Source organism: Lissotriton vulgaris, chromosome 4_1 (assembly GCF_964263255.1).
Source record: "Lissotriton vulgaris chromosome 4_1, aLisVul1.2, whole genome shotgun sequence".
Taxonomy (NCBI): Eukaryota; Metazoa; Chordata; class Amphibia; order Caudata; family Salamandridae; genus Lissotriton; species Lissotriton vulgaris.
In genome coordinates this window covers 2,089,978,878-2,090,005,589 of record NC_141691.1, presented here as the reverse complement: position 1 = coordinate 2,090,005,589, position 26,712 = coordinate 2,089,978,878, and the positions used below count along the sequence as shown (strand labels likewise).

The window sequence follows — 26,712 nt, the reverse complement described above, 5'->3', positions numbered from 1 at the left end:
GTCGGTATTTTGCTTGGTCAAGTTGAAGGCTAAAGAAGTCTGCCTTTGATCGTTTGATTTTCCTGAAGTAAGCGTTTCTCTTTGAGGTGAAAAACTGAGGGGGTAGATCTCCAATTACGTTCAGCTAATCTCATAGCTCGTCTGTCATCGTTGAGCAGACCATCGTACCATGGTGTAGAGATTTTGGAGGGAAACACACTTTTATGAGCCCCCCTTTTTCTGTGCCCAGAATTGACAGTTCACCCTAACACTTTTGATGCACAACTAGAATTGTTGGGGCACATGTAAAGGCATTTTGTGCACACCCAATCACTATGTGCCAGGCACCATTTGCAGCCTGGCACATTTTGCATTTATGTGTGGGGGTATTACATGTTCCCCCCAGGCTACTGAGTAGTGACCCACAGGTGACTATCCCCCAAAGTCCCTTTCTTGTTTCCTTTTCATGCCTGCCCTCACGGGAGGGATTGGAGTCTGACCGCGCCACAACAGGATCCTTCGTAAAACGGTGGCCGGACCGATGGCCTGGATGTCGGTGAAGCAACACCAACAGTCTGACAGGGATGGTCGCACCGACATTCAAATGAGGCCCAAAGATATTCACTTCAACAATAAAAAACCCTATAATTATTAACAAAAATATAGATATGTAAATATTATAAAACTTTCTATATATTTAAAAAAAACAAATTAAATATTTGTTACGATGTTTAATACATATCATAAAGTACTCCAATTATTATTTTACTAAAAATACCAAACTACATTCTCACTGTCATACAAACAAATGAATCCTACGATTATTATTTTACTAAAAATACCAAAATATATTCTCACTGTCATACCAGCAAATAAATCCAATCTTATTTTAATTTAAACTGCACAACCCAATTTTCACATGCTATAAGTAATGTACAGATTTAATTGTTTTTTGCTATTTTTAATTGTGTTTTTACTTAAATACCTTACCATGTGCCCCACTTCCGCCCCCACCCTCCTCCATCCTCTGTTCACACTGTGTGGACCGTGCCGCTGGCCCATCGGCTCGAGACTGGCCAGTAGGAGGTAGTCTTGCTTACACCAAACACACAGTCCTACTGCTTCGCTGGACGTGTGCACTTTGCCGATTACTGGAACAGTGAACACTTTGGGGGAGAGGGGGATGCCTCGACCTGTACTCCTCCAGCAGTCACTTTAGGCATGCACACGAGATGTGCCACTGGCCTGTGGAGAGTGGGGGCATCTCTGGCCTGTGCAAACCCAGGTGACTCGGTGCAGATCTCCTCTAGGAATATACTAAAGTCACTGGCTAGAAACAGAAGCATGAGCTGAGCCATGGACAGGTGAGGCAAAGGACAAGAATAAGGAGCCTGTCTTGTGGCCCAGCAGCAAGGGCAGGGGTTGTGTCTCAAATGCAGGGAGTGTGTCCTGTACACAAGAGCAGGAAGGGAACAGTCTGTCCTCTGCAGTGTGTAGTAATGAGGAACGCCGTGGTTTGTAGATAGGTACTTTATTAGATAGGTAAACACACAGAATGCCGTCAGCTGTCAACGCAGGAGCCTCGCTGCTATGTCAACATTCCATAGCGAGCGCCGGCTGTCAAATGGACTGTACCATGTACTGCTAAGAGGGAAGGGGGGAACATGGGATAAGGAGAATGCATACAATGTAAGATACAACACATCATCCTCCCTATGGGAACAGAAAACAAAGAGGGGTTAAGATGCAGGTGGGATGATATACGGTCCTCCCAAGTGGTTAGAGAATGAGGCTGCCACCTCCCGGTCCTGACTCTGGGACTTCCACGGGGAACCTACTTTGCTAACGGGGCTCTCCTACAAGAAGCTATCTCATTAGGAAATGTTTGTGCCACTGGGGGGCGTTCCTAGGTCTGTCACTCCTCCTGTCTAGTCTGGTATCTCCACTGATGTCTCCACCCTCTGACCTTATCGTGTGTGACCTGGATTCTTCCCCTCCAGCCGGAACCACCCTGTCATGACTCCACAATCTACCATCCTCCATGACCACCGAATTCTTGTTTCGTATTTTGATTGTATTGGGGGCATAAAACTTGTCACCCCTTTTTCTCAGTCTTTCTGGTTTGTTCACGTAGACTCTTTGTCCTTGCTGGAATCCTCTCTCCTTAACTCCCCACTTCTTATCGTACCATTCCTTGTATTTTCGTTGATTGGCTTCAATCCTCCTCTTGATCTCTTGGGGGTTGGCCTCCTCTATTTGTCTTCTCCCCATCCAACTGGGTGTAAGTTTGGTGCCAGCTTTCCTCCCCCTCAGTAACTCGAAAGGCGTGCAACCGGTGGTAGACTTTGGCGTGGTATGGTATGCCCACAACATGTCTCTTATCGCTTCCTCGATGTTCTGTCCCGCTTGATTGGCCAACTGTATGCACTCTTTCAACATTCGGTTTACTTTCTCCACCTTGCCGTTTGCTTTGGGGCAATACAGTGGTGTGCGGACATGAACTATGGAACAATCCTTGAGAAACTCCTTCATTTCTTCTGAGATCAGCTGCACGCCATTATCTGTCACCAGTGTCGCAGGCACTCCCTCTCTTGAGAACACCTCTTTCATGAATTCAATGATCGCTCTAGTGTTCACGTTGTGGACAATCTTGCAGGTAATCCAGCTTGAGAAATAGTCCACCATGACCAGTAGATACCAGTCTTGGGGCCCTTTGCCATGGATCGGTCCGGCTATGTCAAAGCCTAATTGTTCCACGGAGCCTCGGGTACTTCCACAGGTGACAAGGGTGCTCTTCTCGTGGTCTTAAACTTGTCACTTAAACCGCACGCGTAGCAATCGCGCACTTTGTCCTCCATTTCACTGTCCATCGTTGGAAACCAGTAGTCTGTACGAAGTCTAGCTTTGCTCAGACTTCTGCCTAAGTGTCCTTTGTATGCCAGTTCCACTATTTGGTTTCTTAAAGCTTCTGGAGGGACTAGTTTCCCGGATTTCAGTATAAAATCTCCTTTTACTGATAGATCCTCCCTCACATTCCAATACGGTTGGATCTCCGTTTCCATGTCCTTGCACTTCTTTGGCCATCCCGTGAGTATATGTATCTTCACCTTCTTCAGCGTTTCATCTTGTTCCATCTGAGTTTCCCATGCATTCTTTTCCACCGCTGCTAAGCGCAACTCCAGAATTGAGTCACCTCTCGACTCTTCTTCCACCTCTCCCTCTGTCGGCGCTCTCGACAGGAAATCCGCAACCCTATTTTGTTGTCCGGGAATGTAGGATACTTTGAAGTTGTAGGCTTGCAGACCCACAGCCCATTTAGCTATGCGGGGCGTCATGCTCTCCATGTCCTTCTTTGTGAACAGTGAGACCAAAGGTTTAAGGTCGGTCTGTACTTCAAAAGGAATTCCCCAGGTGAAAAACTTGTAGTGGCAGATTGCCAAATAGACCGCTAGAGCTTCTTTCTCTGTGGTCGAGTAATTTTTCTCTGATGAAGTGAGGGTTCTTGATGCAAAAGCCACCACGTTGATTTTGTTCCCCTCTCTTTGTGCCAGTGTGGCCCCGATTCCTCTGTTGCTGGCGTCCGTCGAGATGATGGTTGCACCATTTGGGTCAAACTTCCCTATAAACGGGACCTCGATGATGGCCTTCTTTATGCCCATCATTGACATCTCTTGCTCTTTTCCCCAATTGAAGACACTGTCTTTCTTGATCAAGTCTCTTAACGGCTGTGACACCATTGCAAAATCCTTAATGAACTTGGCCATGTATTCAGCAAGCCCCAGGAACGATAGTATGTCCTCTTTGCTCTTGGGAGTGGGGGCGTCTCTCACTGCTCTGACTAAGTCGTGCTTTGGCTTGATGCCCTCTTCAGATAAAGTGTGTTCCAGGTAGTCCACTGAACATACTCCTAGCTTGCATTTGGATGGTTTGGTGGTGAACCCTACCTCTCTCAATTTTTCCAACACCTCCTTTGCCATCTCATTGTGTTCACCCTCACAACCTCCGTAGATCAGTATATCATCTTGGAAACAGAGGGTGTTCCTACAGTCCTTTAACACATGTTGCATGACTCTTTGGAAGGCCGCGGCCGCTGACACCAAACCAAATGGCATTCGCAGGAACTTAAAATTGCCAAACGGGGTTGTGAATGCCGTAAGTATCTGAGAATCCGGGTGAAGTTTGATTTGGTAATAGGCAGAGGACAGGTCCAGCACACTGAAATACCTTGCCCCCCTGATCGTGCTCAACATTTCGCCTATCCTGGGAAGAGGGAATCTGTCCACCAGAATGTTCGCGTTAAGGTCTCTCAGGTCCACACAGAGTCGTATACTGTTCCCTCCATCTTTTGCCGTGATCACAATCGGGGCCAACCAGGCAGAACTCTCAATCTCCGTGATGACTCCCTGACTGACCAATCTCTGAAGTTCCTGCTGGAGGGGCTCTCTCATGCGCAATGGTATAGATCTAGTCTAGTGCACTACAGGTTCAGCCCCCTCCTTTAGAATGATCTTGTGCATATAATTCTTGAAAACTCCCAAACTGTCACTGAACACCTCCTTAAACTCTTCCGTGAGATTTCCTGCTACACCTACTGGGTCAATTAATAACACCTGTTCTTTGTTGTTCGGGTCTAGAGTAATACCAAACTGCTTCTGGTGTTTCCAGCCCAATAGGGTTGAGCCACTAGAGGATACATACACCTTTCCCACCGTGTGTCTATCCTTAAAGGAGATTCTCATTGTCAACATGCCCTCTAGTGGGATTTTACCTTTGTTGTACCCCTTGGGACTGACGTCAGGTTGCATCAATTTAACAGGATGGTTTGCAAATTTATCCTCAAAAACATTTTTATCTACCAGAGTGTATGGGGAGCATGAATCAGCGTACATACTAAACTTCACACCATCCAGTAAAACATCACATTTAGGATACATGTCCTCATTATCTTCCGCCTCTTCACCTACTTGGAAAATATAGGATCTCTCCCCTTCCTCATCTTGTGGGGACTCCTCAATAACATGCACTGCTTTGCCAGGAGTATTACACACCCTAGAATAGTGTCCCCACCTGTTGCACTTCCTACACTGCACGTTTCTAGCGGGGCACTTCCAGTTACTGGCCAAATGATTGGGACTTCCACATTTAAAACACACCATAGGACTAGACTTACTGCGAATCACCTCTTTGCTTTTGTCCCCTACTTTACAGACAGTTTCTCCCTCTGTGCTAGACTTGTTTTCTGCTCTCTCTTTGTTTGTCCCCTCCGGTGATTTCATTTCTCTAATACACCTCGCAGTGTGTTCTAGGCCCTTAGCTATGTTAATGGCTTCCTCTAAGTTGGGGTTCTTGGTGAGTAATTCCTCTTGAGTCTTGGTGTCATTGGTGCACCTCACCAGTTGGTCTCTAATCAATGAGTCTGTGAGTTGCCCAAATTCACATGTGGCTGACAACCCTCTCAATACTGCTATGTAATTGCTCACGTTCTCCTCCCTCTTCTGCACCCTCTTAAAAAACTTATGCCTTTCCATCACCACATTTATTTTCTCCTTGAAGTGAGCCCCTAATTCCCTCAGTGTGCTTTCATAGACATTAACACCTTCCTCCACTTCCTCTTGGTCATCCTCCACCAACCTCCCTGTTATATCTTCATAGATCTTCCTCCCATGTGTGCCTAAATTGTGGAGTAGTATATGCTGTTTACGTATATTGGTGTAATTGCTACCTCCTATGGCAATTAAATATGATTTGAAAATACCTTCCCACCTTCTCCAGGGAATAACAGGTTCTCCTAACTCATTAAGGAAAGGTGGAGGCTGACTCATACCAGCACCTGCCATTGCCATACAATTGCTTTACTTTCCAGATTGACCTTTCCCCTTCCTAATAAAGAAGGAAATACATGAACTGCAGGCAGATATTCTTTACAAAGTTGCTCCAGTTATGCCAACTAGTGGAACCAAACTTCAGCCCACAAGTATTAAATCTCTATATATCGAGAGAAATCAGCAAAACCAGTGGTTTAGCAAGTCACCTTTCTACTTCCACAGGTCTTGCCTCAGATCCAATGGAACCGATAGCCTCCTCCCACTGGCGGGACATTCCTGTGGAAAAGCTTCCCCTCACAAAATAAGTTCCAGTCAGAGCGGAACAACTTGAAGAAAGGATACGGTGAATCCGAGTTGCCGGTTGTGCTCTTCAACACTGTTTAAGTACTGTTTCAAGAAGCCTTACAGCCGAAACGAGCGAACAACAAGTCAGAGGATCCTCGTTCTTCCTGTGTGGAAACCTGACGGTAAGCGCGCCGCCTCGCGCCAAGGTACAGTCAGGGTGCTGATATTCTTTTCATACACACGCACCAGAAGCTCAGAGTTCTGTAGGTAAACGGTGCGCTGCGCGTCTGCCAATCCGTCGACGGGTCCGCCGACTGCCCTTTATCCGAGTGGAAAGGTTTTACTGTTCGCCACACAAATCGTTCATTCTTCTCCCCGACTTCGCTCTCTTCACTGCTCTGCCCCCTGTGCCCGGCCTGACACACGAGCGAGATATTTAGCGCGCAGATCCCTTGAGCCTGGAAGCAGCTCTCCTAAAAACTCACAGCCAGACAAGCTAATCGGAGGTCGTGGTGCACGACCTGGCACCCGAATGTGATTCCAACCCACAATGACAATCTTCCATTCAGCCACAGACCCAGACTGAAAGCGCTAGGTTAGAGTCGGTTTCACGCTAAATTTCAATTTACTCTTACTTGAGCTTCTTATTTTTTTCACGTGACCATTAAATTCGGTCAGTCGCTCCTTCCGCTTCTGAATTTCACTGGCTCCGTTACTTTACTTTTAGTTTTTTCTTCGTTGACAAGCAATGAATTTACACCAGGGAGACGGCATCCACTGTCCCTGGCACAGTTTCCTTCTCCTCGTCGCCAAGAATTGTAGTAATGAGGAACGCCGTGGTTTGTAGATAGGTTCTTTATTAGATAGGTAAACACACAGAATGCCGTCAGCTGTCAACGCAGGAGCCTCGCTGCTATGTCAACATTCCATAGCGAGCGCCGGCTGTCAAATGGACTGTACCATGTACTGCTAAGAGGGAAGGGGGGAACATGGGATAAGGAGAATGCATACAATGTAAGATACAACACAGTGGTAACACCATTCTGCACACAAGGACCAGGATACTCAGTGTGCAGAGCCCAGAGAGGACTTGCTTTGATGTGTTGTGGCTGTGTAGCACCTCAACAGCACTAGTTTTGCTGCATAGTGGCTGTGCAGCGCCTCAGCAGGACCAACCTAGTTGTGTAGCGCCTCAAGAAGACTAGCTTTGCAGCATGGTGGCTATGCAGCACCTTGGCAGAACTAGCCTAGTTGTGTAGCGCCTCAACACGACTAGCTATGCTGTGGTATGGCTGTGCACTGCCTGTGCAGGAACATTTGTGCTCTCCTCCCAGCCGATTTGGCCAATCAGAAAGGGGATTGTTGCGTCCAAACCAGGCAATCAGATTTCTCAACCTTAGCTCGTGCAGCTCTTTGTCCACATGTTGCCAAAATCGAGGGAAATGCCAAGCGCGCAGAGCAGCGCATAGATCCATATAAATCCAAGGAGTTACACCAGCGGTTCTCTCTGCCTCTTTTTAATTAAAGCCAAAGGAAGGTGTAGAGTGTTAAACCAAGTGCAGCATTCTTGGCATAAGAAGGTGTAGGGAAGGGAGAAACTTTCTGGAAGAATTGATAGAGGCATTGGAGCTCTGCACGTCCTAGGTGAGAGAGTTATTAGTTTTGTATTTTGTATGTGTAAAGCGTTTGACAGAGTGAACAAGATTCCATGCACTTTCTAACCCAAAACACAAAGTGCGAACACACACACATAGCAAAGAAAAGCAGCGCCCTGTGTAATTCACAATCACAGCAGGAGCCGGACTCACCTTGGTGATAACGGCGCTTGACGAGGCGCTCAGCAGCAGAGCGCAGACCTACAGTGGGCTTCTAATGGCTCGAGCGGAGGTGAAGCTCCCGTTAGAGCTCATGGCCAATAAAGCTTCAGCACCATAGGAGAAAACAAAGAAAATACAACATGTGCAGTGTAACAACCAAGTAAAGGGGCCAGTAGCCATGGGAGGTTACTAATGATGACATGACCAGACTAAGGAGGGACTAACACGCCTATTAAGGAATCAGTTGATCGCATTTTAGAAGTACAAAGACACAAGCCAATGACAAATAAGGGTGGGGGAGTGGGCATGGATTTTCTCCCATACTGAAATACCACAGATCTTCACCAGAACAGTACCAGTGATGTGCTTCCAACAAGGAATTCTCTTTTAAAAAGAATTTCTAAAAGCCAGAGTCATACATTTAAAAACAGCCATGAAAATTAAAGAGTGCCAAGGCACACATGCAGCAGACCACTGTAGACTTACAGATAAGCTTGCAGATAGCCCCGTCACCCATGCATAAAGATAGGATGACATTTGTGCAGCAGGCAAGGCCTGGTACTCGGTGTTTGGGGCGTCATGATAATGTTGCGGTCTGTAAGCAGAGCAGTTTCAGAGAAGCGAATCCAACATTGTCACACATGTGAATATGTGTAAAAGGTTATCATAAAATGTTAATGTGCAGAAAGAGGGTAACATAAGAAAATGTGCTGCATTGCTGTATGGGCGTAACTCGGGCACATAACAAGGTGACATATTTCCTCTGACAATATCACTGTGTGTGAAAAATGACAACGTTATGAAGAAACGCTATTAAATGTGCTGCATTATTTCAAATAATGTGCCTTTCCTTGCTGTATAATTTAGTGAATCCTGCCACAGGTGCCTTTGGGGCTTCCCTACCGCATCATTTCAGTGGACCTGATTTTAAGTCTTTTAATAAAGTTGACATGATAATTTATAGGATTAACATTTTTGAGGTATCTCTTCCATGTAAATGTATAAGTCATGGCTCCTGAATAATGCAAACCACATTTTAAAATTGTGGGGAAAAAAAATGAGTGCTTCTGAAAAATTACTTTTTTGCCATCTTCAAACTCTTGAGTCTCTTCCACTGAAAAAAATAGCACAGCCATGGGGGCTGGCCCCAGGGTAGAGAGAATAGGGTACCCAGTGGTCAGGCCCTGCTGCCAATCACTGCTGCACATAGCCAAATGCAGTGGGGATCGGATGTTAAGTACTTCATAAGAAAACAATGATATTGGTTGGAACAACCACAATACTCATATTCGCCAGCTATTGTTGAAAACACATTCAATACACACCAAACCTTGAGGGAGACTGTCATTCTCAAGAACTAATTTTCAAACAGACCAAAAACAAAGGAAAGAGCAATTTTTATTTCTAGTTCAAATGTATGTAAATAGCACTTTCAGTAAATGTGCAGTATAATTTGCATTTTTTGCACATCAATTTTATAGGGGAAGTAGCCTTTAACAGGCAGCGGAAACCACGCTAAAGTGTAGTCTCAACAGCGAATGGCCCTTTACCGCAAATTCCTTTGTCTTTACAACGACCAGCTTCAGGGAACGCGTGGTTAGACGCGTGTTGGACTTCAAGTCCAATCTCCTTCCTTTCTGTTGCACAGCCTGGAGTTGGAATAGTAAATTATACTGTTCCAAAGTCCAGTGTCGTAACGGCTTGTGCAGCAAAGGAATGTTTGCTGACAATACATTGCTTGTTTGGACCGCATTGTGGAGCCATGTGTTGTAAATGCATGTGTGCTTCCGACATACAACCTTCAGATAATCTTACTATATATTCGGGTGTGCATGCCACATAATCCTTGTAACCGTGACATTGAAAAAGCTCTACTTAGTGGTTTTGAGACAGTCACTAGGATGATGAGGCCCATAGTTTACAATGAACTGTCAGGTTGCTTTGAAACATGGGTTTATATACCACAGCATTTTTGTGCAACAATGGCTTCCTAATACACACACCGGTATAAACGAATATATGTCACACCATTTACTATTTCCCCGCACCTAAACAGACATGAAATGCATAACGGCTGAAAAAAACATGTTGTCTATTGTTTTGTACCTTTTGTAAGGTTGTGCGCAAACACCTCAATTGGCCTTTTCTGTGCACAACAAAATGATACATTTAGTGGAAAATGTACTAAAATGTGACACAAAGCAGCACAAGAACCAAACTTGTGTCAATGAGAGAGTGAAAAATAGATCCAATTCTAGTAAAATATGGGGCCATATTATGAAAGTCCCCCTTGTGTGCAACGGGTGTTTCTGCCCGCTTGGCCTGCCCTCGGGGCACTTTAGTATTACAGAAGGGGCCGCAGACACTTGTGTGGCCCCTTCTGTAATACTGATAGTGCTGGTACACTTAAAGTGCCTACACTATCTTCAGAGGGCGTTCCCTCATTTGCTTGGGGCATGCCCTTCAAATGAGGGAATCCCTGTGCCACTGCGCCCCCACACCGTATTACAGACACGGGGGCAGAGGCAAAGAAGCCCTCAGGAGGCCACCTTAAAGGTGGCGCACAGTCAGTGCAATCCCTGATGGCAGCCCTCTGGAGGGGGTGAAAAGGGTCCCTTGAGCCCCCTAGACATCCCCTTGCAGGCAGGTGCCGTCAAGGGGGTCTCTAGTCCCCTTAATAGTGCAGGCGGGTTGCTGCCTGTACTGTGAATTAGGGAGCGGCTTTAAAGCGGTCTCTGTTTTTCACATGAATGTGCTGTCCTGGGGCAGAGCGAGTTTGAAGCTGCCCTGGGGGCAGCGCATTCACCATCATGCACTTTTTGAAAGGTGCGCCCAGCGCAATCTAGGAGAATGAGCTGCATCTTTAGTATGGCCTCTGGTGCTATTTTCCCCCTTCCCTAGTGCTGACGTAGTTTAGGCTGACATGCATCCACACATTTTACCTGTGTTACTCCTGCCTTGAGCAGACATATGGTTTTGCCACAAATCCCTGTGTAGAATACTATCAAATGGAGATTTGTGTCCAAACCCATTGGTGGTTGTATGTGAAGGCCATGTATCATTCCTCCTGGAACTGTCTCTTGATGAAAAGTAGCACAAACTTGCGCTGGTCACTGTTTTGCTTTACTTTGGTCATCCTGTAGATTGTGCTGGGAAGTAAATACCAACAGAGGTTTTGCACTTGGTTTGTGTTCAAAAATCAAATGTTAGTAAATCTTTGCCTTCATGTCGCTCTCTGCGCCTGATATGGGTGCATTGCATTGTTGCCGAATGTTCAGTGCCGCAGCCGACCGGCCTGCAGGTCACTGGGATGCTTGTTAGACATTCTTATGTGAAAGCCCTTGAGTTACAGCAGAGCTCTTACTGGCAGAGGAGGTGAAAGACTGACGTGTGTTTGCCTTCATCCGCAGGGAGCTGCGGCAGTCCCACCAGGCTGTGTTGCCCCGGGGAGGACGAATCCTGCAACAGAGGCTGCAAATGTGATCAAGCCTGTCTTGGATACGGGGACTGCTGCTCGGACTATGTAGCGGTTTGTGTGGAAGGTAAGGAGCAGGAGGTGACGTCACGCTGTCAGTCAGATGGAATGTAAATATACTCATGGTTTCACGTTACGGGTCTGGATGCGGCTCAAGAACTGTCTCCGGCATCCGTGTCAGTTTAGAGAAGAGGTCTTCAAACTTTTTGATGCCGAGACCCCCTTGTAAAACCTTTTTAGGTGTAAGGACCCCCTTCCAACAAAAGTTTCAAGAAACTGGTACTCCTCATCATCAACTTTTGACAACCATAAATGCACCTGTTAGACCTCATCACATCCCTCCGTCATTCATCCACCCACACTTTCACATATCCATCTACCCTTTCATCCTTCCATCCATACATCCATCCTTCATCCATCCACCCTTTCATCCTTCCATCCATACATCCATCCATCCTTTACCCATCCACCCTTCCTTCCATCCACCCATCATTCATCCACCCACCTTTTCACACATCCATCCATCATTCATCCATGCAACCTGTTATCCATTCATCCATCCATCCACCCTTTCATCTTCCCATCCATACATCCATCCTTCATCCATCCACTCTTTCATCCTCCCATCCATCCACCCTTTCATCCATACATCCATCCACCCACCCATCCATCCATCTACCCATAATTCATCCCACCACCTTTTCACACATCCATCCATACATCCTTCATCCGTCCACCCTTTCATCCTTCCATCCATACATCTATCCTTCACCAATCTATCCGTCATCCACTGGAGAAGTGTGGCTCACTGGTTAGAGCATGCAGACCCTGAAGCAGAGCTCAGACCTGGGGCCAGGGTTCAATTCCCAACGCGGCAGGGTCTTGAGCTCAAATGTCCATGGACTCGATAATTCTCGCTTCGGTGCCTGACCTAATCATGGGTTCACACTCTGCAACTCTGGGCATTAAGCTTGCTTAATCTCCACAACGGCCCCCCCGCGGCGGGATGCCTGGCTTTCACCTTGGGGATGCCCTGTAGGGGCTATCTCACAGGGAAAAGCCAGGACGGGTTCCCAAGGCAAGCGCGGAGATACCCCTTCGGGGGTCGATTCAGGCGCTATATAAGAAATATAATAACGATAATAATAATAATAATAAATCCATCCACGCTTTCATCCTTCCATCCATACATCCATCATTCATCCATCCACCCTTTCATCCATCCATCCATCCTTCATCCGTCCACCCTTTCATCCTTCCATCCATACATCCATCATTCATCCATCCACCCTTTCATTCATTCATCTACTCATCATTCATCCACCCACCTTTTCACACATCCATCCATACATCCATCATTCATCCATCCACCCTTTCATCCATCCATTCACCCATCCTTTACCCATCCACCCTTCCTCCCATCCACCCATCATTCATCCACCCACCTTTTCACACATCCATCCATCCATCATTCATCCATGCAACTTTTTATCCATTCATACATCCATCCACCCTTTCATCCTCCGATCCATACATCCATCCTTCATCCATCCACCCTTTAATCCTCCCATCCATACATCCATCCTCCAACCGTCCACCCTTTCATCCATACATCCATCCACCCACCCTTTCATCCATCCACCCATCCATCCACCTTTTCACACATCCATCCATGCATCATTCATCCATGCAACCTTTTATCCATCCATACATCCATCCACCCTTTCATCCTCCCATCCATACATACATCCATCCTTCATCCATCCACCCTTTCATCCTACCATTCATACATACATTCATCCTTCATCCATCCACCCTTTCATCCTCCCATCCACACATCCATCCTTCATCCATCCACCCGTTCATCCATCCATACATCCATCATTCATCCATCTGCCCTTTCATCCATCCATTCACCCTTCATTCATCCACCCATCTTTTTACACATCCATCCATCCATCATTCATCCATCCACCCTTTCATCCATCCATGCTTCATCCGTCCACCCTTTCATTCTTCCATCCATACATCCATCCTTCACCAATCTATCCTTCACCTATCCACCCTTTCATCCTTCCATCCATACATCCATCATTCATCCATCCACCCTTTCATTCATCCATCCACTCATCATTCATCCACCCACTTTTTCACACATCCATCCATCCTTCAGCCTTTCATCCATCCATCCACGCATCATTCATCCACCCACCTTTTCACACATCCATCCATTCTTCAGCCTTATATCCATCCATCCATCCACCCATCATTTATCCACCCTCCTTTTCTGTGCCTCTCTCATGGGGGGGGGGGGGGGGTATCAGTATCTCTCTGCGTCGTCTTCCTTCTTCTTTCCCGCTCATGGGCGGGCATCTCTGTGCCTTCCTGCTGGGGGCGGGGGACGTGTCACGGGACCCACAGCTCCAGGTGCGCAACATTCATTGAACTCAAAGGGCTACACTACAGCCACTGCCCCAGCCCCCCCCCAGCTCCCCCCAGCTCGTGTATGTGAGCCCGGCTGAAACAGCTTCAGGGGCACACACACACAGTCACACCCAAGTACTTGACCGGTCTTTAAAAGACCCTTTACTTGTTAGTGAGGCGTTGATGTTTTTCACACCTCGGTGTGAATTAGGCCTCCGCCGTGAGCACCCTCAGTCATCCCAATGCCAGGAACTGAACTCTGCAGAATCTGCAACCCCCTTCCCAGGACTCCACGACCCCCCTGGGGGTCGCGCCCCACAGATTGAAGACCGCTGGTTTAGAGGGAGTTGTGATATCCGCTGCACAGACGTGCCTGATTGCCCAGAGCTGTTCAAGAGTGTGGTTCGCCCTCTGTGGATTATGCTGTACCCAGAGCCATCACATGAGTGGGCATCAAAAGGTGGCCTCCCGGGCCCGCTGAAAAAAGGCAACAAGCATTGGCATAGCCAATAGGTCTCGCTTTTGGGACCTTATAAGTATTTAGTTATGCAGCACAATATCCTTGGTGCAACAACACCAACTGTTGCATGGCTTTACCCTTATAAGGTCCCAAAGGTGAGGCCTATTGCCTATACCAATGCTTGTTTATTTTGAGGGGGAGAGTACCGGCACTTCTCAAGAGACATATATTACTTTTAATTGGAGAGTTTTGGCACTTCTCAGAAACAAGCAGGTACTCCGGTACTGAGTAACTGCACTTCTATGTTTCCATTTCAACCTCTGCATACAGTGAAAGTAGAGCTCTAAATGCAGCTCGGCTCCAGAGACGGGGGCCATACTGCAGCAGGCACAGAGGGGCAGGGGCTCTGCTGCAGTAGCAAATAAGGTAGTGTGTCCTAGTGATTTGGCAGCGCTTAGGGGCAGTGTTGTACAGAGGGATAGTATGCCCTGCTGAAGTGGGCTCATCCTTGCAGTCTTCCCCACTGCAGAGGAATGCAGGGTACTTTACAGCAGGAAGCACGGATGGACAGTGTTCTCTGCTGCAAGAGGCACAGGTGCACAGCGTGCTCCGCTGCCTGTGGCACAGATGGACATTGTACACTGCTGCAGGAGTTACAGATGGACAGCGTTCTCTGCTGCAAGAGGCACAGGTGCACAGCGTGCTCTGCTGCCTGTGGCACAGATAGACATTGTGCACTGCTGCAGGAGTTACAGATGGACAGTGTGTCCTGCTGTAAGATGGGCAGTGTAGCATGATGCAGGAGGTATAGATGGGTGGTTGGTCCTACAACAGAAGGCACAGATGAGCAGTGTTACCTGCAACAGAAGGCGCAGATGGAGAGTATTGCCTTCTGCAGGAGACACAGTTGCACTGTGTGCCGTGCTGCAGGAGGCACATATGGACAGTATGTTTGATGCAGGAGTCACATATGGGCTATGTGCACTGCAACAGAAGGCACAGTTGGACAGTGTGCCCAGCTGTAAGAGGCACAGATGGGCAGTGTGGCCTGATGCAGGAGGCATAGATGGATGGTGGGTCCTACAAAAGAAGGCACAGATGAGCAGTGTTACCTGCAACAGAAGGCACAGATGGAGAGTATTGGCTTCTGCAGGAGACACAGATGCACTGTGTGCCCTGCAACAGAAGGCACAGGTGGACAGTGTGCCCAGCTGCCTGAGGCACTGATGGGTGGTGTGTCCTGCTGCAGGAGGTACACTGAGACAGTTCGCTGCACAGGATACAGTTCATCCTGCTGCTTGGAGGTATTGGTGGCACTAGGGTGAGCTGCCAGTAGTGTTATAGTACGTGGCAGGTTCTAGGGTTATTTCACTACAGTGTTTGAAGGCTTTCAGCTGCTCCCCAGCGTGCTGTGAAAGTAAACCCAAGGTAACTAACGTTTGCTACTGCATAGCAGCTGCGTTGACGGTGGCATTTCTGCCCAATGATTTCTGGGAGTGATTAGCAACAATGCCGGGCCTGGCATTTTTTGTTAACCGAGCAGGTGCTGCTCCCCAATGTGTCACTTGACAACTAAAATGTTTCACGGGATCAAGGAGCGTTTGTTACTGAAGTGGAAGGTTCTCTGCTGGGTGTCCAGACGGGGTGCTGTTCAGTCCAGCGGTAGCAGCACTGCAGGCATGACTTCCCCCTCTAGATTGTCCCTGAATTGTTGCAAAAAGTTTGCTTTTGATTCTGTCCGGCTCCCTCTTCCCCAGCAGAAGAGAGTGCTGTTCTTGTCACGTCTTCTGGCTTTTGCTACGTGTTCACGTGAGGAGGCAGCTTACATTTGTTGCTCTATATCAGTGGTGGGACCCTAGCCATACCTATGTTACTTCCCAGAGTGCCTCATGAATGAGTGTTTCTGCCCCATCTCATTGTTCCGGGTCACTGTGGGAAAGAGTGTCATGTTAATGCCTGCTCTGGAGTTGTGTGTGCCCTGCCGCTGCAGGACTGTTGTTTCAAAAACCCCTTAGACTGCCCCTTGGAGCATGGACTTCTGTGTAATGTTGTTTCAGCAGCCTGGCAGTGGTAGCAGCGCTGTGTAACTTACCCAGGGCGCCTTCGAAGTCCTTTGAGGTGTATAGCGTTGCCCTTTTTTCTAGAACTTTTTTTCACGTTCCTCACAGGTTAGGTGTCTGTCGACTGTCTCTAGACCCAACCCCCTTCATTGGTAATTTTGACAGAAAAATGCAGACCTCTGAGTTGGTTTTTGTATAGCAGTTTATTTGCAGTGGGGATAAGGATGCAGTGTGTTATAGCACAAGAGATAGGTGTTTTTTCGTTGTTTATGGTCCATGCACGTCTGACAGGTTGTTGTGAGGTGAGGGTGCTTGCCCTTAGTATTTACGGTACCGCTATGAGGCTGCTGCATGCGGTGCACGCTGTGCAGCTGTTTCTCTTCTGTCCAAGAAACGCAGCTTGTCACCTGGCTCCTGCCCCAGCCGCCTCCTTTGGGGGACGAGCCAAGAGAGGTGAGGGTAAGACACTATCGCCAGGCTTGCAGTGCGCATACCAGGGTATGGCTGGGGGTGTTGAAGAGGGAGGGTGAGGGGTTCGGTCAGTTTCTCATGTGGGAGCTGATGCACAGCTATTCTGCAACGTACCAGTGATCCTGGGGCTATATAAAGCGTGTCACTGCCAGGAAGGCAGCCAGGGCTGGAGCAGCGAAGCCAGCAACACGAGCAGCCAAGTTGCAACACGCTGCCCCCAGCAGACGCATGCAGAGTGCTCAGCAGAACTCATCTCCCCTGCCCAGCCATGGCAGGACCCTCACCAACAACACGAAGCGCTTCTCATTTTTGCAAAAAGAAAGCAGTACGCTAAAGATGCATTATCTAGAAAAGAGGAGACTCATCCAAAGGATTATCACGTGCATGTCAAATGAAAATGACTGCGCACTACTTTAAAAATAAGCATTTGCAATGCAATACAGCTTGCATTTACGCGAATCCTATTGCATTTGAAATGGGACTGTGGCAGGGGAGGGGGGAGCAACGAGAACAAAATAGTGTTTAAAGTAATGGGGCCAATAGCCATGGAAGTATACAAATGATGACATGGCCGTCAGGAGGAAGGACTAATAAGGCTAAAACCAAGGGGAAGGCAACATTTAGAACCTGAGCCAATCAAAAAGATGGGCAGAGAATGAGCAGAGCTTCCACGCTATAGTGTATACAGGATGGCTTGCAAAGTTAGCAGCGCATGCGCTACAACGCTAGGCGAGACCTAACAAGAGGGAGAGGTGGGAGAAGTACACGGAACAGGCGCCCTTGGAATGCTTTTGTGCTTCCACAACTAACAAATGAAAGGCAAGGCTGCCTGTAATCGAACTGAGGCTTGCCACGCTTGTTAAATAAATAAAAACAAGCATGTGCAATGCAATCAGTCTCGCCTTTCGGACCTTATCATTATTTATCCGTGCAGCATATTATGCTGGGTGCTGCAACCACAAGCACAAATTAAGCACTGCAGTAAGTGATATGACATCATTGTTATATCTGACTAGAGTGTCCTGTGACACTCCATATACACCTTTTAAGGCCTTAACTGCACAACCTGATCTTCATAACTGAAAATCATAGCGTTGCTTACGGCTCGTCCCAAGAGTTTAGAGTTTGTTACTTCACGATAACCACTAGACAGACATAAATAAGTGATTAAAATATTGCTAGGTAAAAATCAGTATTCAAGTATATTCAGCAAAATTCGAATCACTATAATGCAGTCCAAAATAATTTTGTTTTCCTGGGCTACTCAATAAAGATTGATTTTCCAAACTCACCCTTTTGGCAACTATTAATTACTAGGTTTGATTGTTGTCACATTTCTCAAAAATAGCTCACGCTGCCAGCTGTGTACCGTGGCTAATACTTGTTTTCTAGACTTACTACATCTGCAGAGTTATGAGTAGGGTAGCCTACATATCAGTGCATTATGGGTGTTGAAGTCTTGGTCTATTTTATTTGAGCCAATCGTTTCACAACATCTGATAACAAAGGTATGTAACAGAAAAGACCAGGAATGGAAAAAGTGCTGACCAGTGGGTACATAGGGCCATCTGGTCACCCTAGTCATAAAGGAGCTAAATGTTCTCTGCCAGCCCTGTTTACTTCCAGTAATTTCCACCCGTGCCCTGCCCTATGCCCTACAGTGCCAACAACGAGGATACTAAGAGCGTAAGGCCGGAGCTCAGCCCTGAGATATCATTGGGTTTGAAATGCTGCACAATGTCACTTCTACTGTTTCTAGAAATTTGAAGCTGCTGCCTGTTTAAGGATGGAACTAAATTGATTTGTTCCAATCGAGGTGTGTGCATAGATATACTTTACTCTGCTTTATATCACTTTATTGTTATGTGACGGAAAAGGAACAACAGCATCATAAAAATGTCATGCAGGCCTAAAGTGAGCACAGAGCAGTCTTAGAAAACAGAAACAGCCCCTTGTTGATAAACTAAATTCAGAGCAGCCAGCAGCTGCAGAGAGGAAGCAGGCAGACTGAAAGACTCAGTCCATATTTAATATACCAGGGATATGTGAAAGGACATCTGCAGAGCATTTCTCTATAAAGACGTTCACTCTGTGTGCGCGGGAGTTCTGCCAATGCCAGCCCTTTCTTTTAAAATAAAACTAAATAGGAGAAAACAAGCAGCAATCTCATAAATGCAAGGGGATTCTCGGGAAATTGTATTATTTTAGCCTTCTCCTCCTCCACGGCGGCACTGAAGTCCGTATAATAAACATGGGTCATAAAAAGACAATGGTATTTACAGTTTTCCACCTTTATATGAGAATTGGACTCTGCAGCGTTCTATCTGGTACAAGTCATCTTCACTCATCATCTATCATTTATGCGAGTGTGAGATATTGGCATTGTAAATGCCTCTTATTTGTGTTTTGGTTTTTAAAACATAAACAAAAGGCTTGTGCATGCTAGCAGCCGCTTGCTCCCAGGGCTCCTGCTCCAACTGCCGGGTTTAATGGCTCATTCTAACTCCTAGCTTACCTTCTGGGTCCAAGTTTTTTAGCCTTTTTTGAGGTTTTTAGGGCTCGACCTCTGCCAATGCGCTTGCGCTTTGCAGATATCGAGACATATTGGGGCTTAACGAGAGCCTAACCAAACGGGCGATTTGATGCTGTGCCCGTGAAAAAAGCATGTGTACGCATCAAAGCCACCAGCCTTCCTCCCACAAGCTTCCCCCAGCGTGCGCTCTGGCATTTCTCCTCCCCTAAATATTCACTGCCCACGGTCGGCCGGCACATCAAAGGCTTGGTACGTTTCATCTGTTTACTTATTTTTTTTTTTCATTCGGAGCGTTTATAACTTTCATCACGGGCCGCTTCAGCGTGCATGTTTAATTACCTAATTACTGTTCCTTTTTGGCGCCGTCCACTTCGCCCATGCTTGTTTATAATTTTGAGAGTGGTCCGCTTCCGCCGTGCTTGTCTATTTACAATTTTTTTTTCATTCGGAGCGTTTATAACTTTCATCACGGGCCGCTTCAGCGTGCATGTTTATTACTTAACTACTGTTCCCTTTTGGCACCGCCTTCTTCGCCCATGCTTGTTTATCATTTTGAGAGTGGTCCGCTTCTGCCGTGCTTGTCTATTTACTTAATTACTTTTCCCCTTCAGACGTTTCTTCTACCCCCTTAGCCCCCCTCTCCCACTCATTTCATGTATCTCCTTTTTTTACTGATATCCAAGGGGGGGGTCTTTTTTCCTTCTCCGCCCTCTCCCTGGCTCTCTGCCCCCATTGTTCCATCTCTATCCACTTTACTCGCCCTCTCCCCAATTCAGTCCCTACATGTCCCCGCCTCGCCGCACCATGTTGCCACTCCCTTCCCAACTCCCCTCTGTCTCACACCTCTGTCCTCCCCACTTTGCCTGCTCATCGTGCACGTTACATCACAGTACGTTCTAACTCTGGGTCTTATCTGCCACCCACTCCATCACTACGCATGTGCACGTCCTATTTTATGGCCCCTCACCCAATTTCCATCTGTCCCGAATCACAATCTTCGCTTCCCGGTCTCACTTCGTCTCGCCATCTCCGTCTGCCCACCCTTCACTTTTTATCACCCTCTTGTCCGACCTGCTAGTTCGACCCCTCTCTTTCCACTTCTGAAGTCTGACCGGCTCTTCCTTCCATCCATCACCCTCCAACCCCCCTCTCAGCTCACCCACTGCACGACTGTCAAATCCCCACTTCGATCTTATCTCACAATCACCTTCTACCCACCTTCCTCCTCGTGTACAGCGCTTACTACTCCTAATGAGACCCCCAAAGCGAGCCGCAGCCCCCCTCGCCTAACCCTGCAGCCCTCCCATGTTGCATCTGCCACCTCCATCGCTAGGTCATAAACCTTTTAAGTCTCAACTTTATCAAGTTGCAAAATATTGTCATGATGAGCTGTTGGCCATTTGATGCCATTAAAGAAACAATCACTACAGCTCCCAGAATCCACCGGGCTATGAAATCTAAGGACTGGTGCACTCTAGCAACACCACCAATCGGTTTGTGTGCCATCTCACCCTGATGGGAGATTCACCTCTCCAGCTATGCTTGTACATTCCCCCGCGATGCTGTACCTCCTCTTGCCATCTGCTTGCTCCTCTCTCCCCATACCTTCTCGTCTCCCCATCCTCCCACTTTGCCCCCACTGTCCCGGAATGTGCTTGCATGCCCGTGTTTTTATCTTTTATCTGCAACAGCCTCGTTTCTTCCCTGGTCTACATACACTACGGCATTCTCCAAAGCCACCCTTTCCCGCCTCAAACTTCATGTCACAATACATCATTGCCCTAAAGCCTTATAGTTGCTCGCATCCAGACTGCGCCCCCGCCCCATAGAGTTGTTCATCTTCAGAGACCACATGCAGCGAAGGCTAGATGAGGGAGAGAAGCAGTTTAGTCATTGAGTCGGTGTTGGGGGGCCTGTGTAATCCTGGGAAGGGGAGGGGGATGTACCCGACAAATCTGCAGTTTGGGAGGCGGGAGCTGTGCAGTAATCAGAAAATACAATTGCCAAAGGAGGAGTGAACAACGGGGAACGAAAGCAGCCTCCAGCAGAAGTTATGCAGTAATGGGGGATTTTCGAAAATAAAATACATGTTTTTAAAAAGTGGGGGTTAAGCAGTGCAACTAGGAAACAAATGCAAGTCTATGAATGTATGCTATGCAGAAGGCTCTGCATCCTGTGATTCTGATTCTTATCTCTCCGCTCTCCTTACTCTCACCACTCTCCCCTTCCTCTCTTACCTCCCTCTCACCTCAATCTCACCTCTCCTCACTATCCTCACTATCACCACTCTCCCCTCTCACCACTCTCCTCTCACCACTATCCCCTCTCACCACTCTCCCCTCTCTCCCCCTCACTCCCCTCTCCCATCCCTCTCCGCTCTCCTCACTCTCCCCTCTCCTCACTCTCCAATCCCTCTCTCCCATCCTTCTCTTTCCCCTCTCTCCCCACTCCCCTCTCTCCTCACTACCCTCTCTCTTCACTCCCCTCTCTCCTCACTCTTCTCTCTCCTCTCCATCTCCCCGCTCCTCACTCAACCCTCTCCTCACTCAACCCTCTCCTCACTCAAACCTCTCCTCACTCTCTCCTCTCCTTACTCTCCTCTCTCCCCTCTCTTATTCTCTCTCACCTCTCTTCTCCTATCTACTCTCTACCCTCTTACCTCTCTCCTCTCATCCCGCTCCCCTCAGCACCACCACAGCATCACTCAGGGGCACCACAACATCACTATGCGCCACTACAGCATCACTGAACACCACAGCATTACTCATCGCCACCACAGCATCACTCAGCACCACCCCAGCATCACGCAGCACCACTCACCATCACCACATTATCACTCAGCATCACCCCAGCTTCACTCAGCACCACCACAGCACCACTCATCATCATCATATCATCACTCAGCGCCACCCCAGCATCACTCGGTGCCACCCCAGCATCACTCAGCACCACCACAGCATCACTCAGCACAACCACAGCATCACTCAGCGCAACTACAGCATCACTCAGCACCACCACAGCATCACTCAGAACCACCACAGCATCACTCATTGCAACCACAGCATCACTCAGCACCACCACAGCATCACTCAGCACCACAACAGCATCACTCAGCACCACCACAGCATCACTCAGCACCACCCCAGCATCACTCAGCACCACCACAGCATCACTCAGCACCACCCCAGTATCACTTGGCACCACCACAGCATCACCACAGCATCACTCAGCATCACCACAGCATCACTCAGCACTACCACAGCACCACTCAGCACCACTACAGCACCACTCAGCACCACCACAGCATCACTCAGCGCAACCACGGCATCACTCAGCGCAACCACAGCATCACTCAGCGCAACCACCGCATCACTCAGCGCAACCACAGCATCACTGGTTCAAATATGTTCTTTCAATGTTTCAAGCTGTTTTCAAGCTTTTCACGCTTTATTACAAATCACAAAAAGATGTTAATATTTCACTTCTGTTCTTGGATTTTCGTCACAATAAAAAACACTGAACATAATCTTCACAAAAGTTATTTACAAAAGTTTAAGCTATTGCCATTACGAATTAAATAAATTATTTAAGTATTAATTATTTAAAAAAATTAAAAGCCATTGGTATTTGTAATATCAATACATCGAAGTCACGTAAATACAAAACATGTTGCATTACAAATGCTATAGGTGTCACATTTGCGAAAGTTATAACTATTGGCATTGTAAATGACAAAGCTATAATTAAGCTATTTTAAAAAATAACACATCAATAAAAAACAAATAATTTATAAGACCAATAGCTCAAACTTTCCTAATGCGAGCCCTACTGCATTTCCAATGCTTGTTTCCTTTTCTCGGTTTGCCGTGGATTTCTTAAAGAACCGGCACTGGATTTCCTAGTGATGTGTTGAGGTGAGGCAGGGCGTCTCTCCACTCTCTCCTTTCAGCAGGAAGACAGCGGTGAGATTTTGGTGCTAACAGCCTCACCATCAGACTAAGGTACAGGGGCAGCTGAAGGGGGGTATGATCACCTGATATTACGGCCATTACAGGAGGCGTCTGTCCCAGGACTTCAAACTTCCCAAGCCCTTCAGTTGTTTTTTTCTCCTCTTTTGAAAGTCTCGCAGCCTGCCACTGCCACTAAAGGGGGTCCTAAGAGGCACAGGAGGGGCGCGGGGTGGGTTGAAATTGGCCAAAACACTACAAAAAAGCAGCTTCGATAAGGACTCTGCAAATTCTTATATGATCCCTGAGTTTAACTAAAACCACACTCTGAATGCTGATAATGTTAAAGCCTTACCTGAATCACTAGTTTTCCCAGTTTCCATATCAGCGCCTGTTTTAACCAGTGGTTATGACTTCCAGACTTATCAAGTCCAAGTAGATCTGTTAAACTCAAGAGGTCTAAACACATTCCTGCAAACACCGCAGGTAGGATCACTGCTTCATTTTGTTTGTATTTCAGGGTGCTGCCAGAGGTTTTGTACATTACCACACAGGGCGAAGCCCCTAGGAATAGTTCTGGTGTATTAAATATCTCAACAATCTCAGTACCAACACACCAACACAGGTTGTGTCATCTGTGTCATCTGAAAGAGCCATGGAGCCAGTAACGGACTTGTTCTCTCAGCAGGTCTTTTCTAGCATGGTTTCAGACCCCGTCTCGGCCACGAACGGCCCTTCCATCAGCTCTTCTAGCAGCCCTTCAGAGTGTTCTCCTACTCAGACTAAGACTCAGACTCAGTCTCAGTCCCACCTGACGCTACCGGCCGTTCTCAATAGCGGCCCTGGTGGTATCTAGTGCCAGCTGGTTCTTCATCCTCAGCCCTGGAAGTTCTCTTCGCTACATTGTCAGAAGATATAAAGAAGGGTTTTGTGGTTTCTGTAGTCACAGAAGTTTCTGTGAATCTCTGGAGAAAAAAATGGATTTATTGAACTCTAGGACTGCAACCCTTGAGAACAATGTGGGCGAGTTAAAAGACGACCTTGTGGCAGCAAAAGCGGATATTTCATTGCTAAAGAAAGAAGGGGCTGATCTGTGTGACAGATTGGAGAGTTTGGAGAATAACGCGCACAGGAATAACCTCCGTATTCTGAATATCCTGGAAGGGAGTGAAGGATCTGATCTTACACCCTATATTATCTTGTTGCTTAAGACCTCCATACAGCTTGAAGACTCATTGAACCATGACATACAGAGGGTGCATAGGGATCCCTTCCGTAGGAACCCCAACAGATCTAAGCTCAGGAAAATACTAATACATTTCCTTACTTATGCTTTAACACTTCCATGCTAATGACGAGCTGAGCTCGTCATGCAGCACAGTGGCGCTGTGCTCATGACGAGCTGAGCTCGTCATGACTGCCGCACAACGCCCACGCGGGGACAATTCCCCTGCTGTGCTGGGCGTTCCATTAAACGGACAGCGCATCCGTACTGCGTACCGCGGCGCCGCGCGCAAAGGGGTTAAAAGAAAAGATCCTCAATTTACGTCTGAAAATGAAATCAGTGAAGACAAAAGAGTTTTTGCTTGAAATCCGATCCGATCTTTCCAGGCATACTCTGGATAGGCACTGGGAACTGGGAAGGAAGCTAGAAGGTTTAAAAAAATATATCGCAGTAGCCCAGCTGAAATTTCCCGCCTTCTTGAAAGTAATGCACAACAATAAAATGCATAATTTAAGATCAGTCCAGGAGGCGGATGAGTTGCTGGATATAATCAGCAATAGGGCTTTATAAGTAATGACCCTGGTCTGGGCCTTAGCTTCGGTCGTTCTAGGATAGCCACTCCCAGCAACATTGGCTTATTAACTAAAAATTAGAGTCGCAGATAACAGAATTGAACGGAATTGAATCAAACTGAATTGAATTTAAACTGACCCAATCTATACCCACTATAAAAAAAAACAATAGAGTGTAGTTTTATGGGAAAGAAACAAAAAAAAAATAGGAAAAAGGGGGGTCACAAATAATATAGAATTTAAAAATAGAGTAATTAGTGCCCGAGACTGCTTCTTGCGGTTGGAAGGTGTTTCTTGTTTTCGGTTTTCTTTTCCTAATTTTCACACGTTAGAGGGCGGCTGTGGTGAGTACCTTTGGGATGCAATGTTCTGAACTCCATCTGTCCAGATTATTGGGGTAGGGGTTCTCAAGGGGTGGCTGGTGGGGTGGAAGGGGTACGGGAGGACTGGATGCTGCAGGGTAAAAAAAAAATTTTCTAATTCCTCATTTTCCTTTTTTTGATCTTACCAATCTTAGTTTTAAGAGCAACAATCATGGAATTGTATTGGCTTCGCTGCTGGTCTCTTCAAATTCCCCAGTTCGATCCGCCATGAGTTCTATTCACATTTTGTCCTGGAATGTCAATGGCCTGCGTACCAGACCAAGGAGGGACGAGATTATGCAATATCTCAGGGAATCCCCTGCACTGGTCATTGTCCTCCAGGAAACACATCTACTTAAAGAACATGTTGTCACTTTTTTGAAAAATAAAAGATGGGTTGACCCGTATGTTTTCACTAGCCAGTCAGCAAATATTAGAGGGGTCTTAATTATATTTAAAAAATCAGCCAGAACTCACATCACCCTACAGCTAGTTGACCCAGGCGGCAGATGGGTCATTGTGAAAGCTGTTATTACGGGGAACCAGTTTACCCTGGTCGGCTATTACGGGCCCAACCAAGATGACCCTTCTTTTCTTAAGAATATCTTTTCCCTCTTGCTGGATCTCCCTGACCCAGTAGTTCTAGCAGGTAATTTTACCATAGTTTTGAATCCCTTACTAGACAAGTCATCAAACAATAGAGCCATGGTCCCGTCTAAATCGAGGGAATTTTTATTGGGAGCTATGAAGCAATTCCCCCTTTCTGACATATGGAGGTAAAGATCTGGCCAGCAGCAGTTAGGAGTCATGTTCAGGAATGTTAAGTATTGGCACCAATCTAGAATAGAATACGTGTTGGGTAGTCAATCGCTAAGAGGTAGAGTAAAAAAATCTCTTATTTGGCATCACATCTCTCGGACCATTCTGGTATTTTGATGGGGTTAGAGTATCCAACACCTAGTCTCTACAGGTTATAGTCTTTTGACCGTGCCCTTCTTTTGGAGGAAGAGGATATTTCCTTCTTATCTCAGGAAACGGAATACTTTCTGTGGGTGAATTTAGACTCGACTTCAATATCAGTTGTTTGGGACTCTTTAAAAGCTTACCTGCGGGGTCAAATCACAAGCAGGTCAAGTTATTGAAATAAAAAGTATGAGGAAGAAGTCTCATCAATTAAAGCTAAGCTTAAGGCTGCTGTGGCCGATCTAATCTGCCAAGTTCCCCCTGAAATCCAGCTAAGTCGTCAGACCAAGTTGGATAATTTGAAAGATCACCTG

General features: G+C 46.9%; 1 protein-coding gene across 1 annotated transcript in view; it reads left to right on the top strand.

The window, feature by feature from the left end:
* Nucleotides 1-11,176: 11,176 nt before the first annotated feature.
* Nucleotides 11,177-26,712, top strand: part of LOC147725098 (uromodulin-like) — a 227,911-nt gene continuing 212,375 nt past the window's right edge. Inside the window, exons 1-2 of the mRNA XM_086918170.1 lie at nt 11,177-11,222; nt 11,317-11,448. Of these exons, the coding sequence (XP_086774296.1) occupies nt 11,177-11,222; nt 11,317-11,448 (178 nt within the window). The remainder of the gene's footprint in view (nt 11,223-11,316; nt 11,449-26,712) is intronic.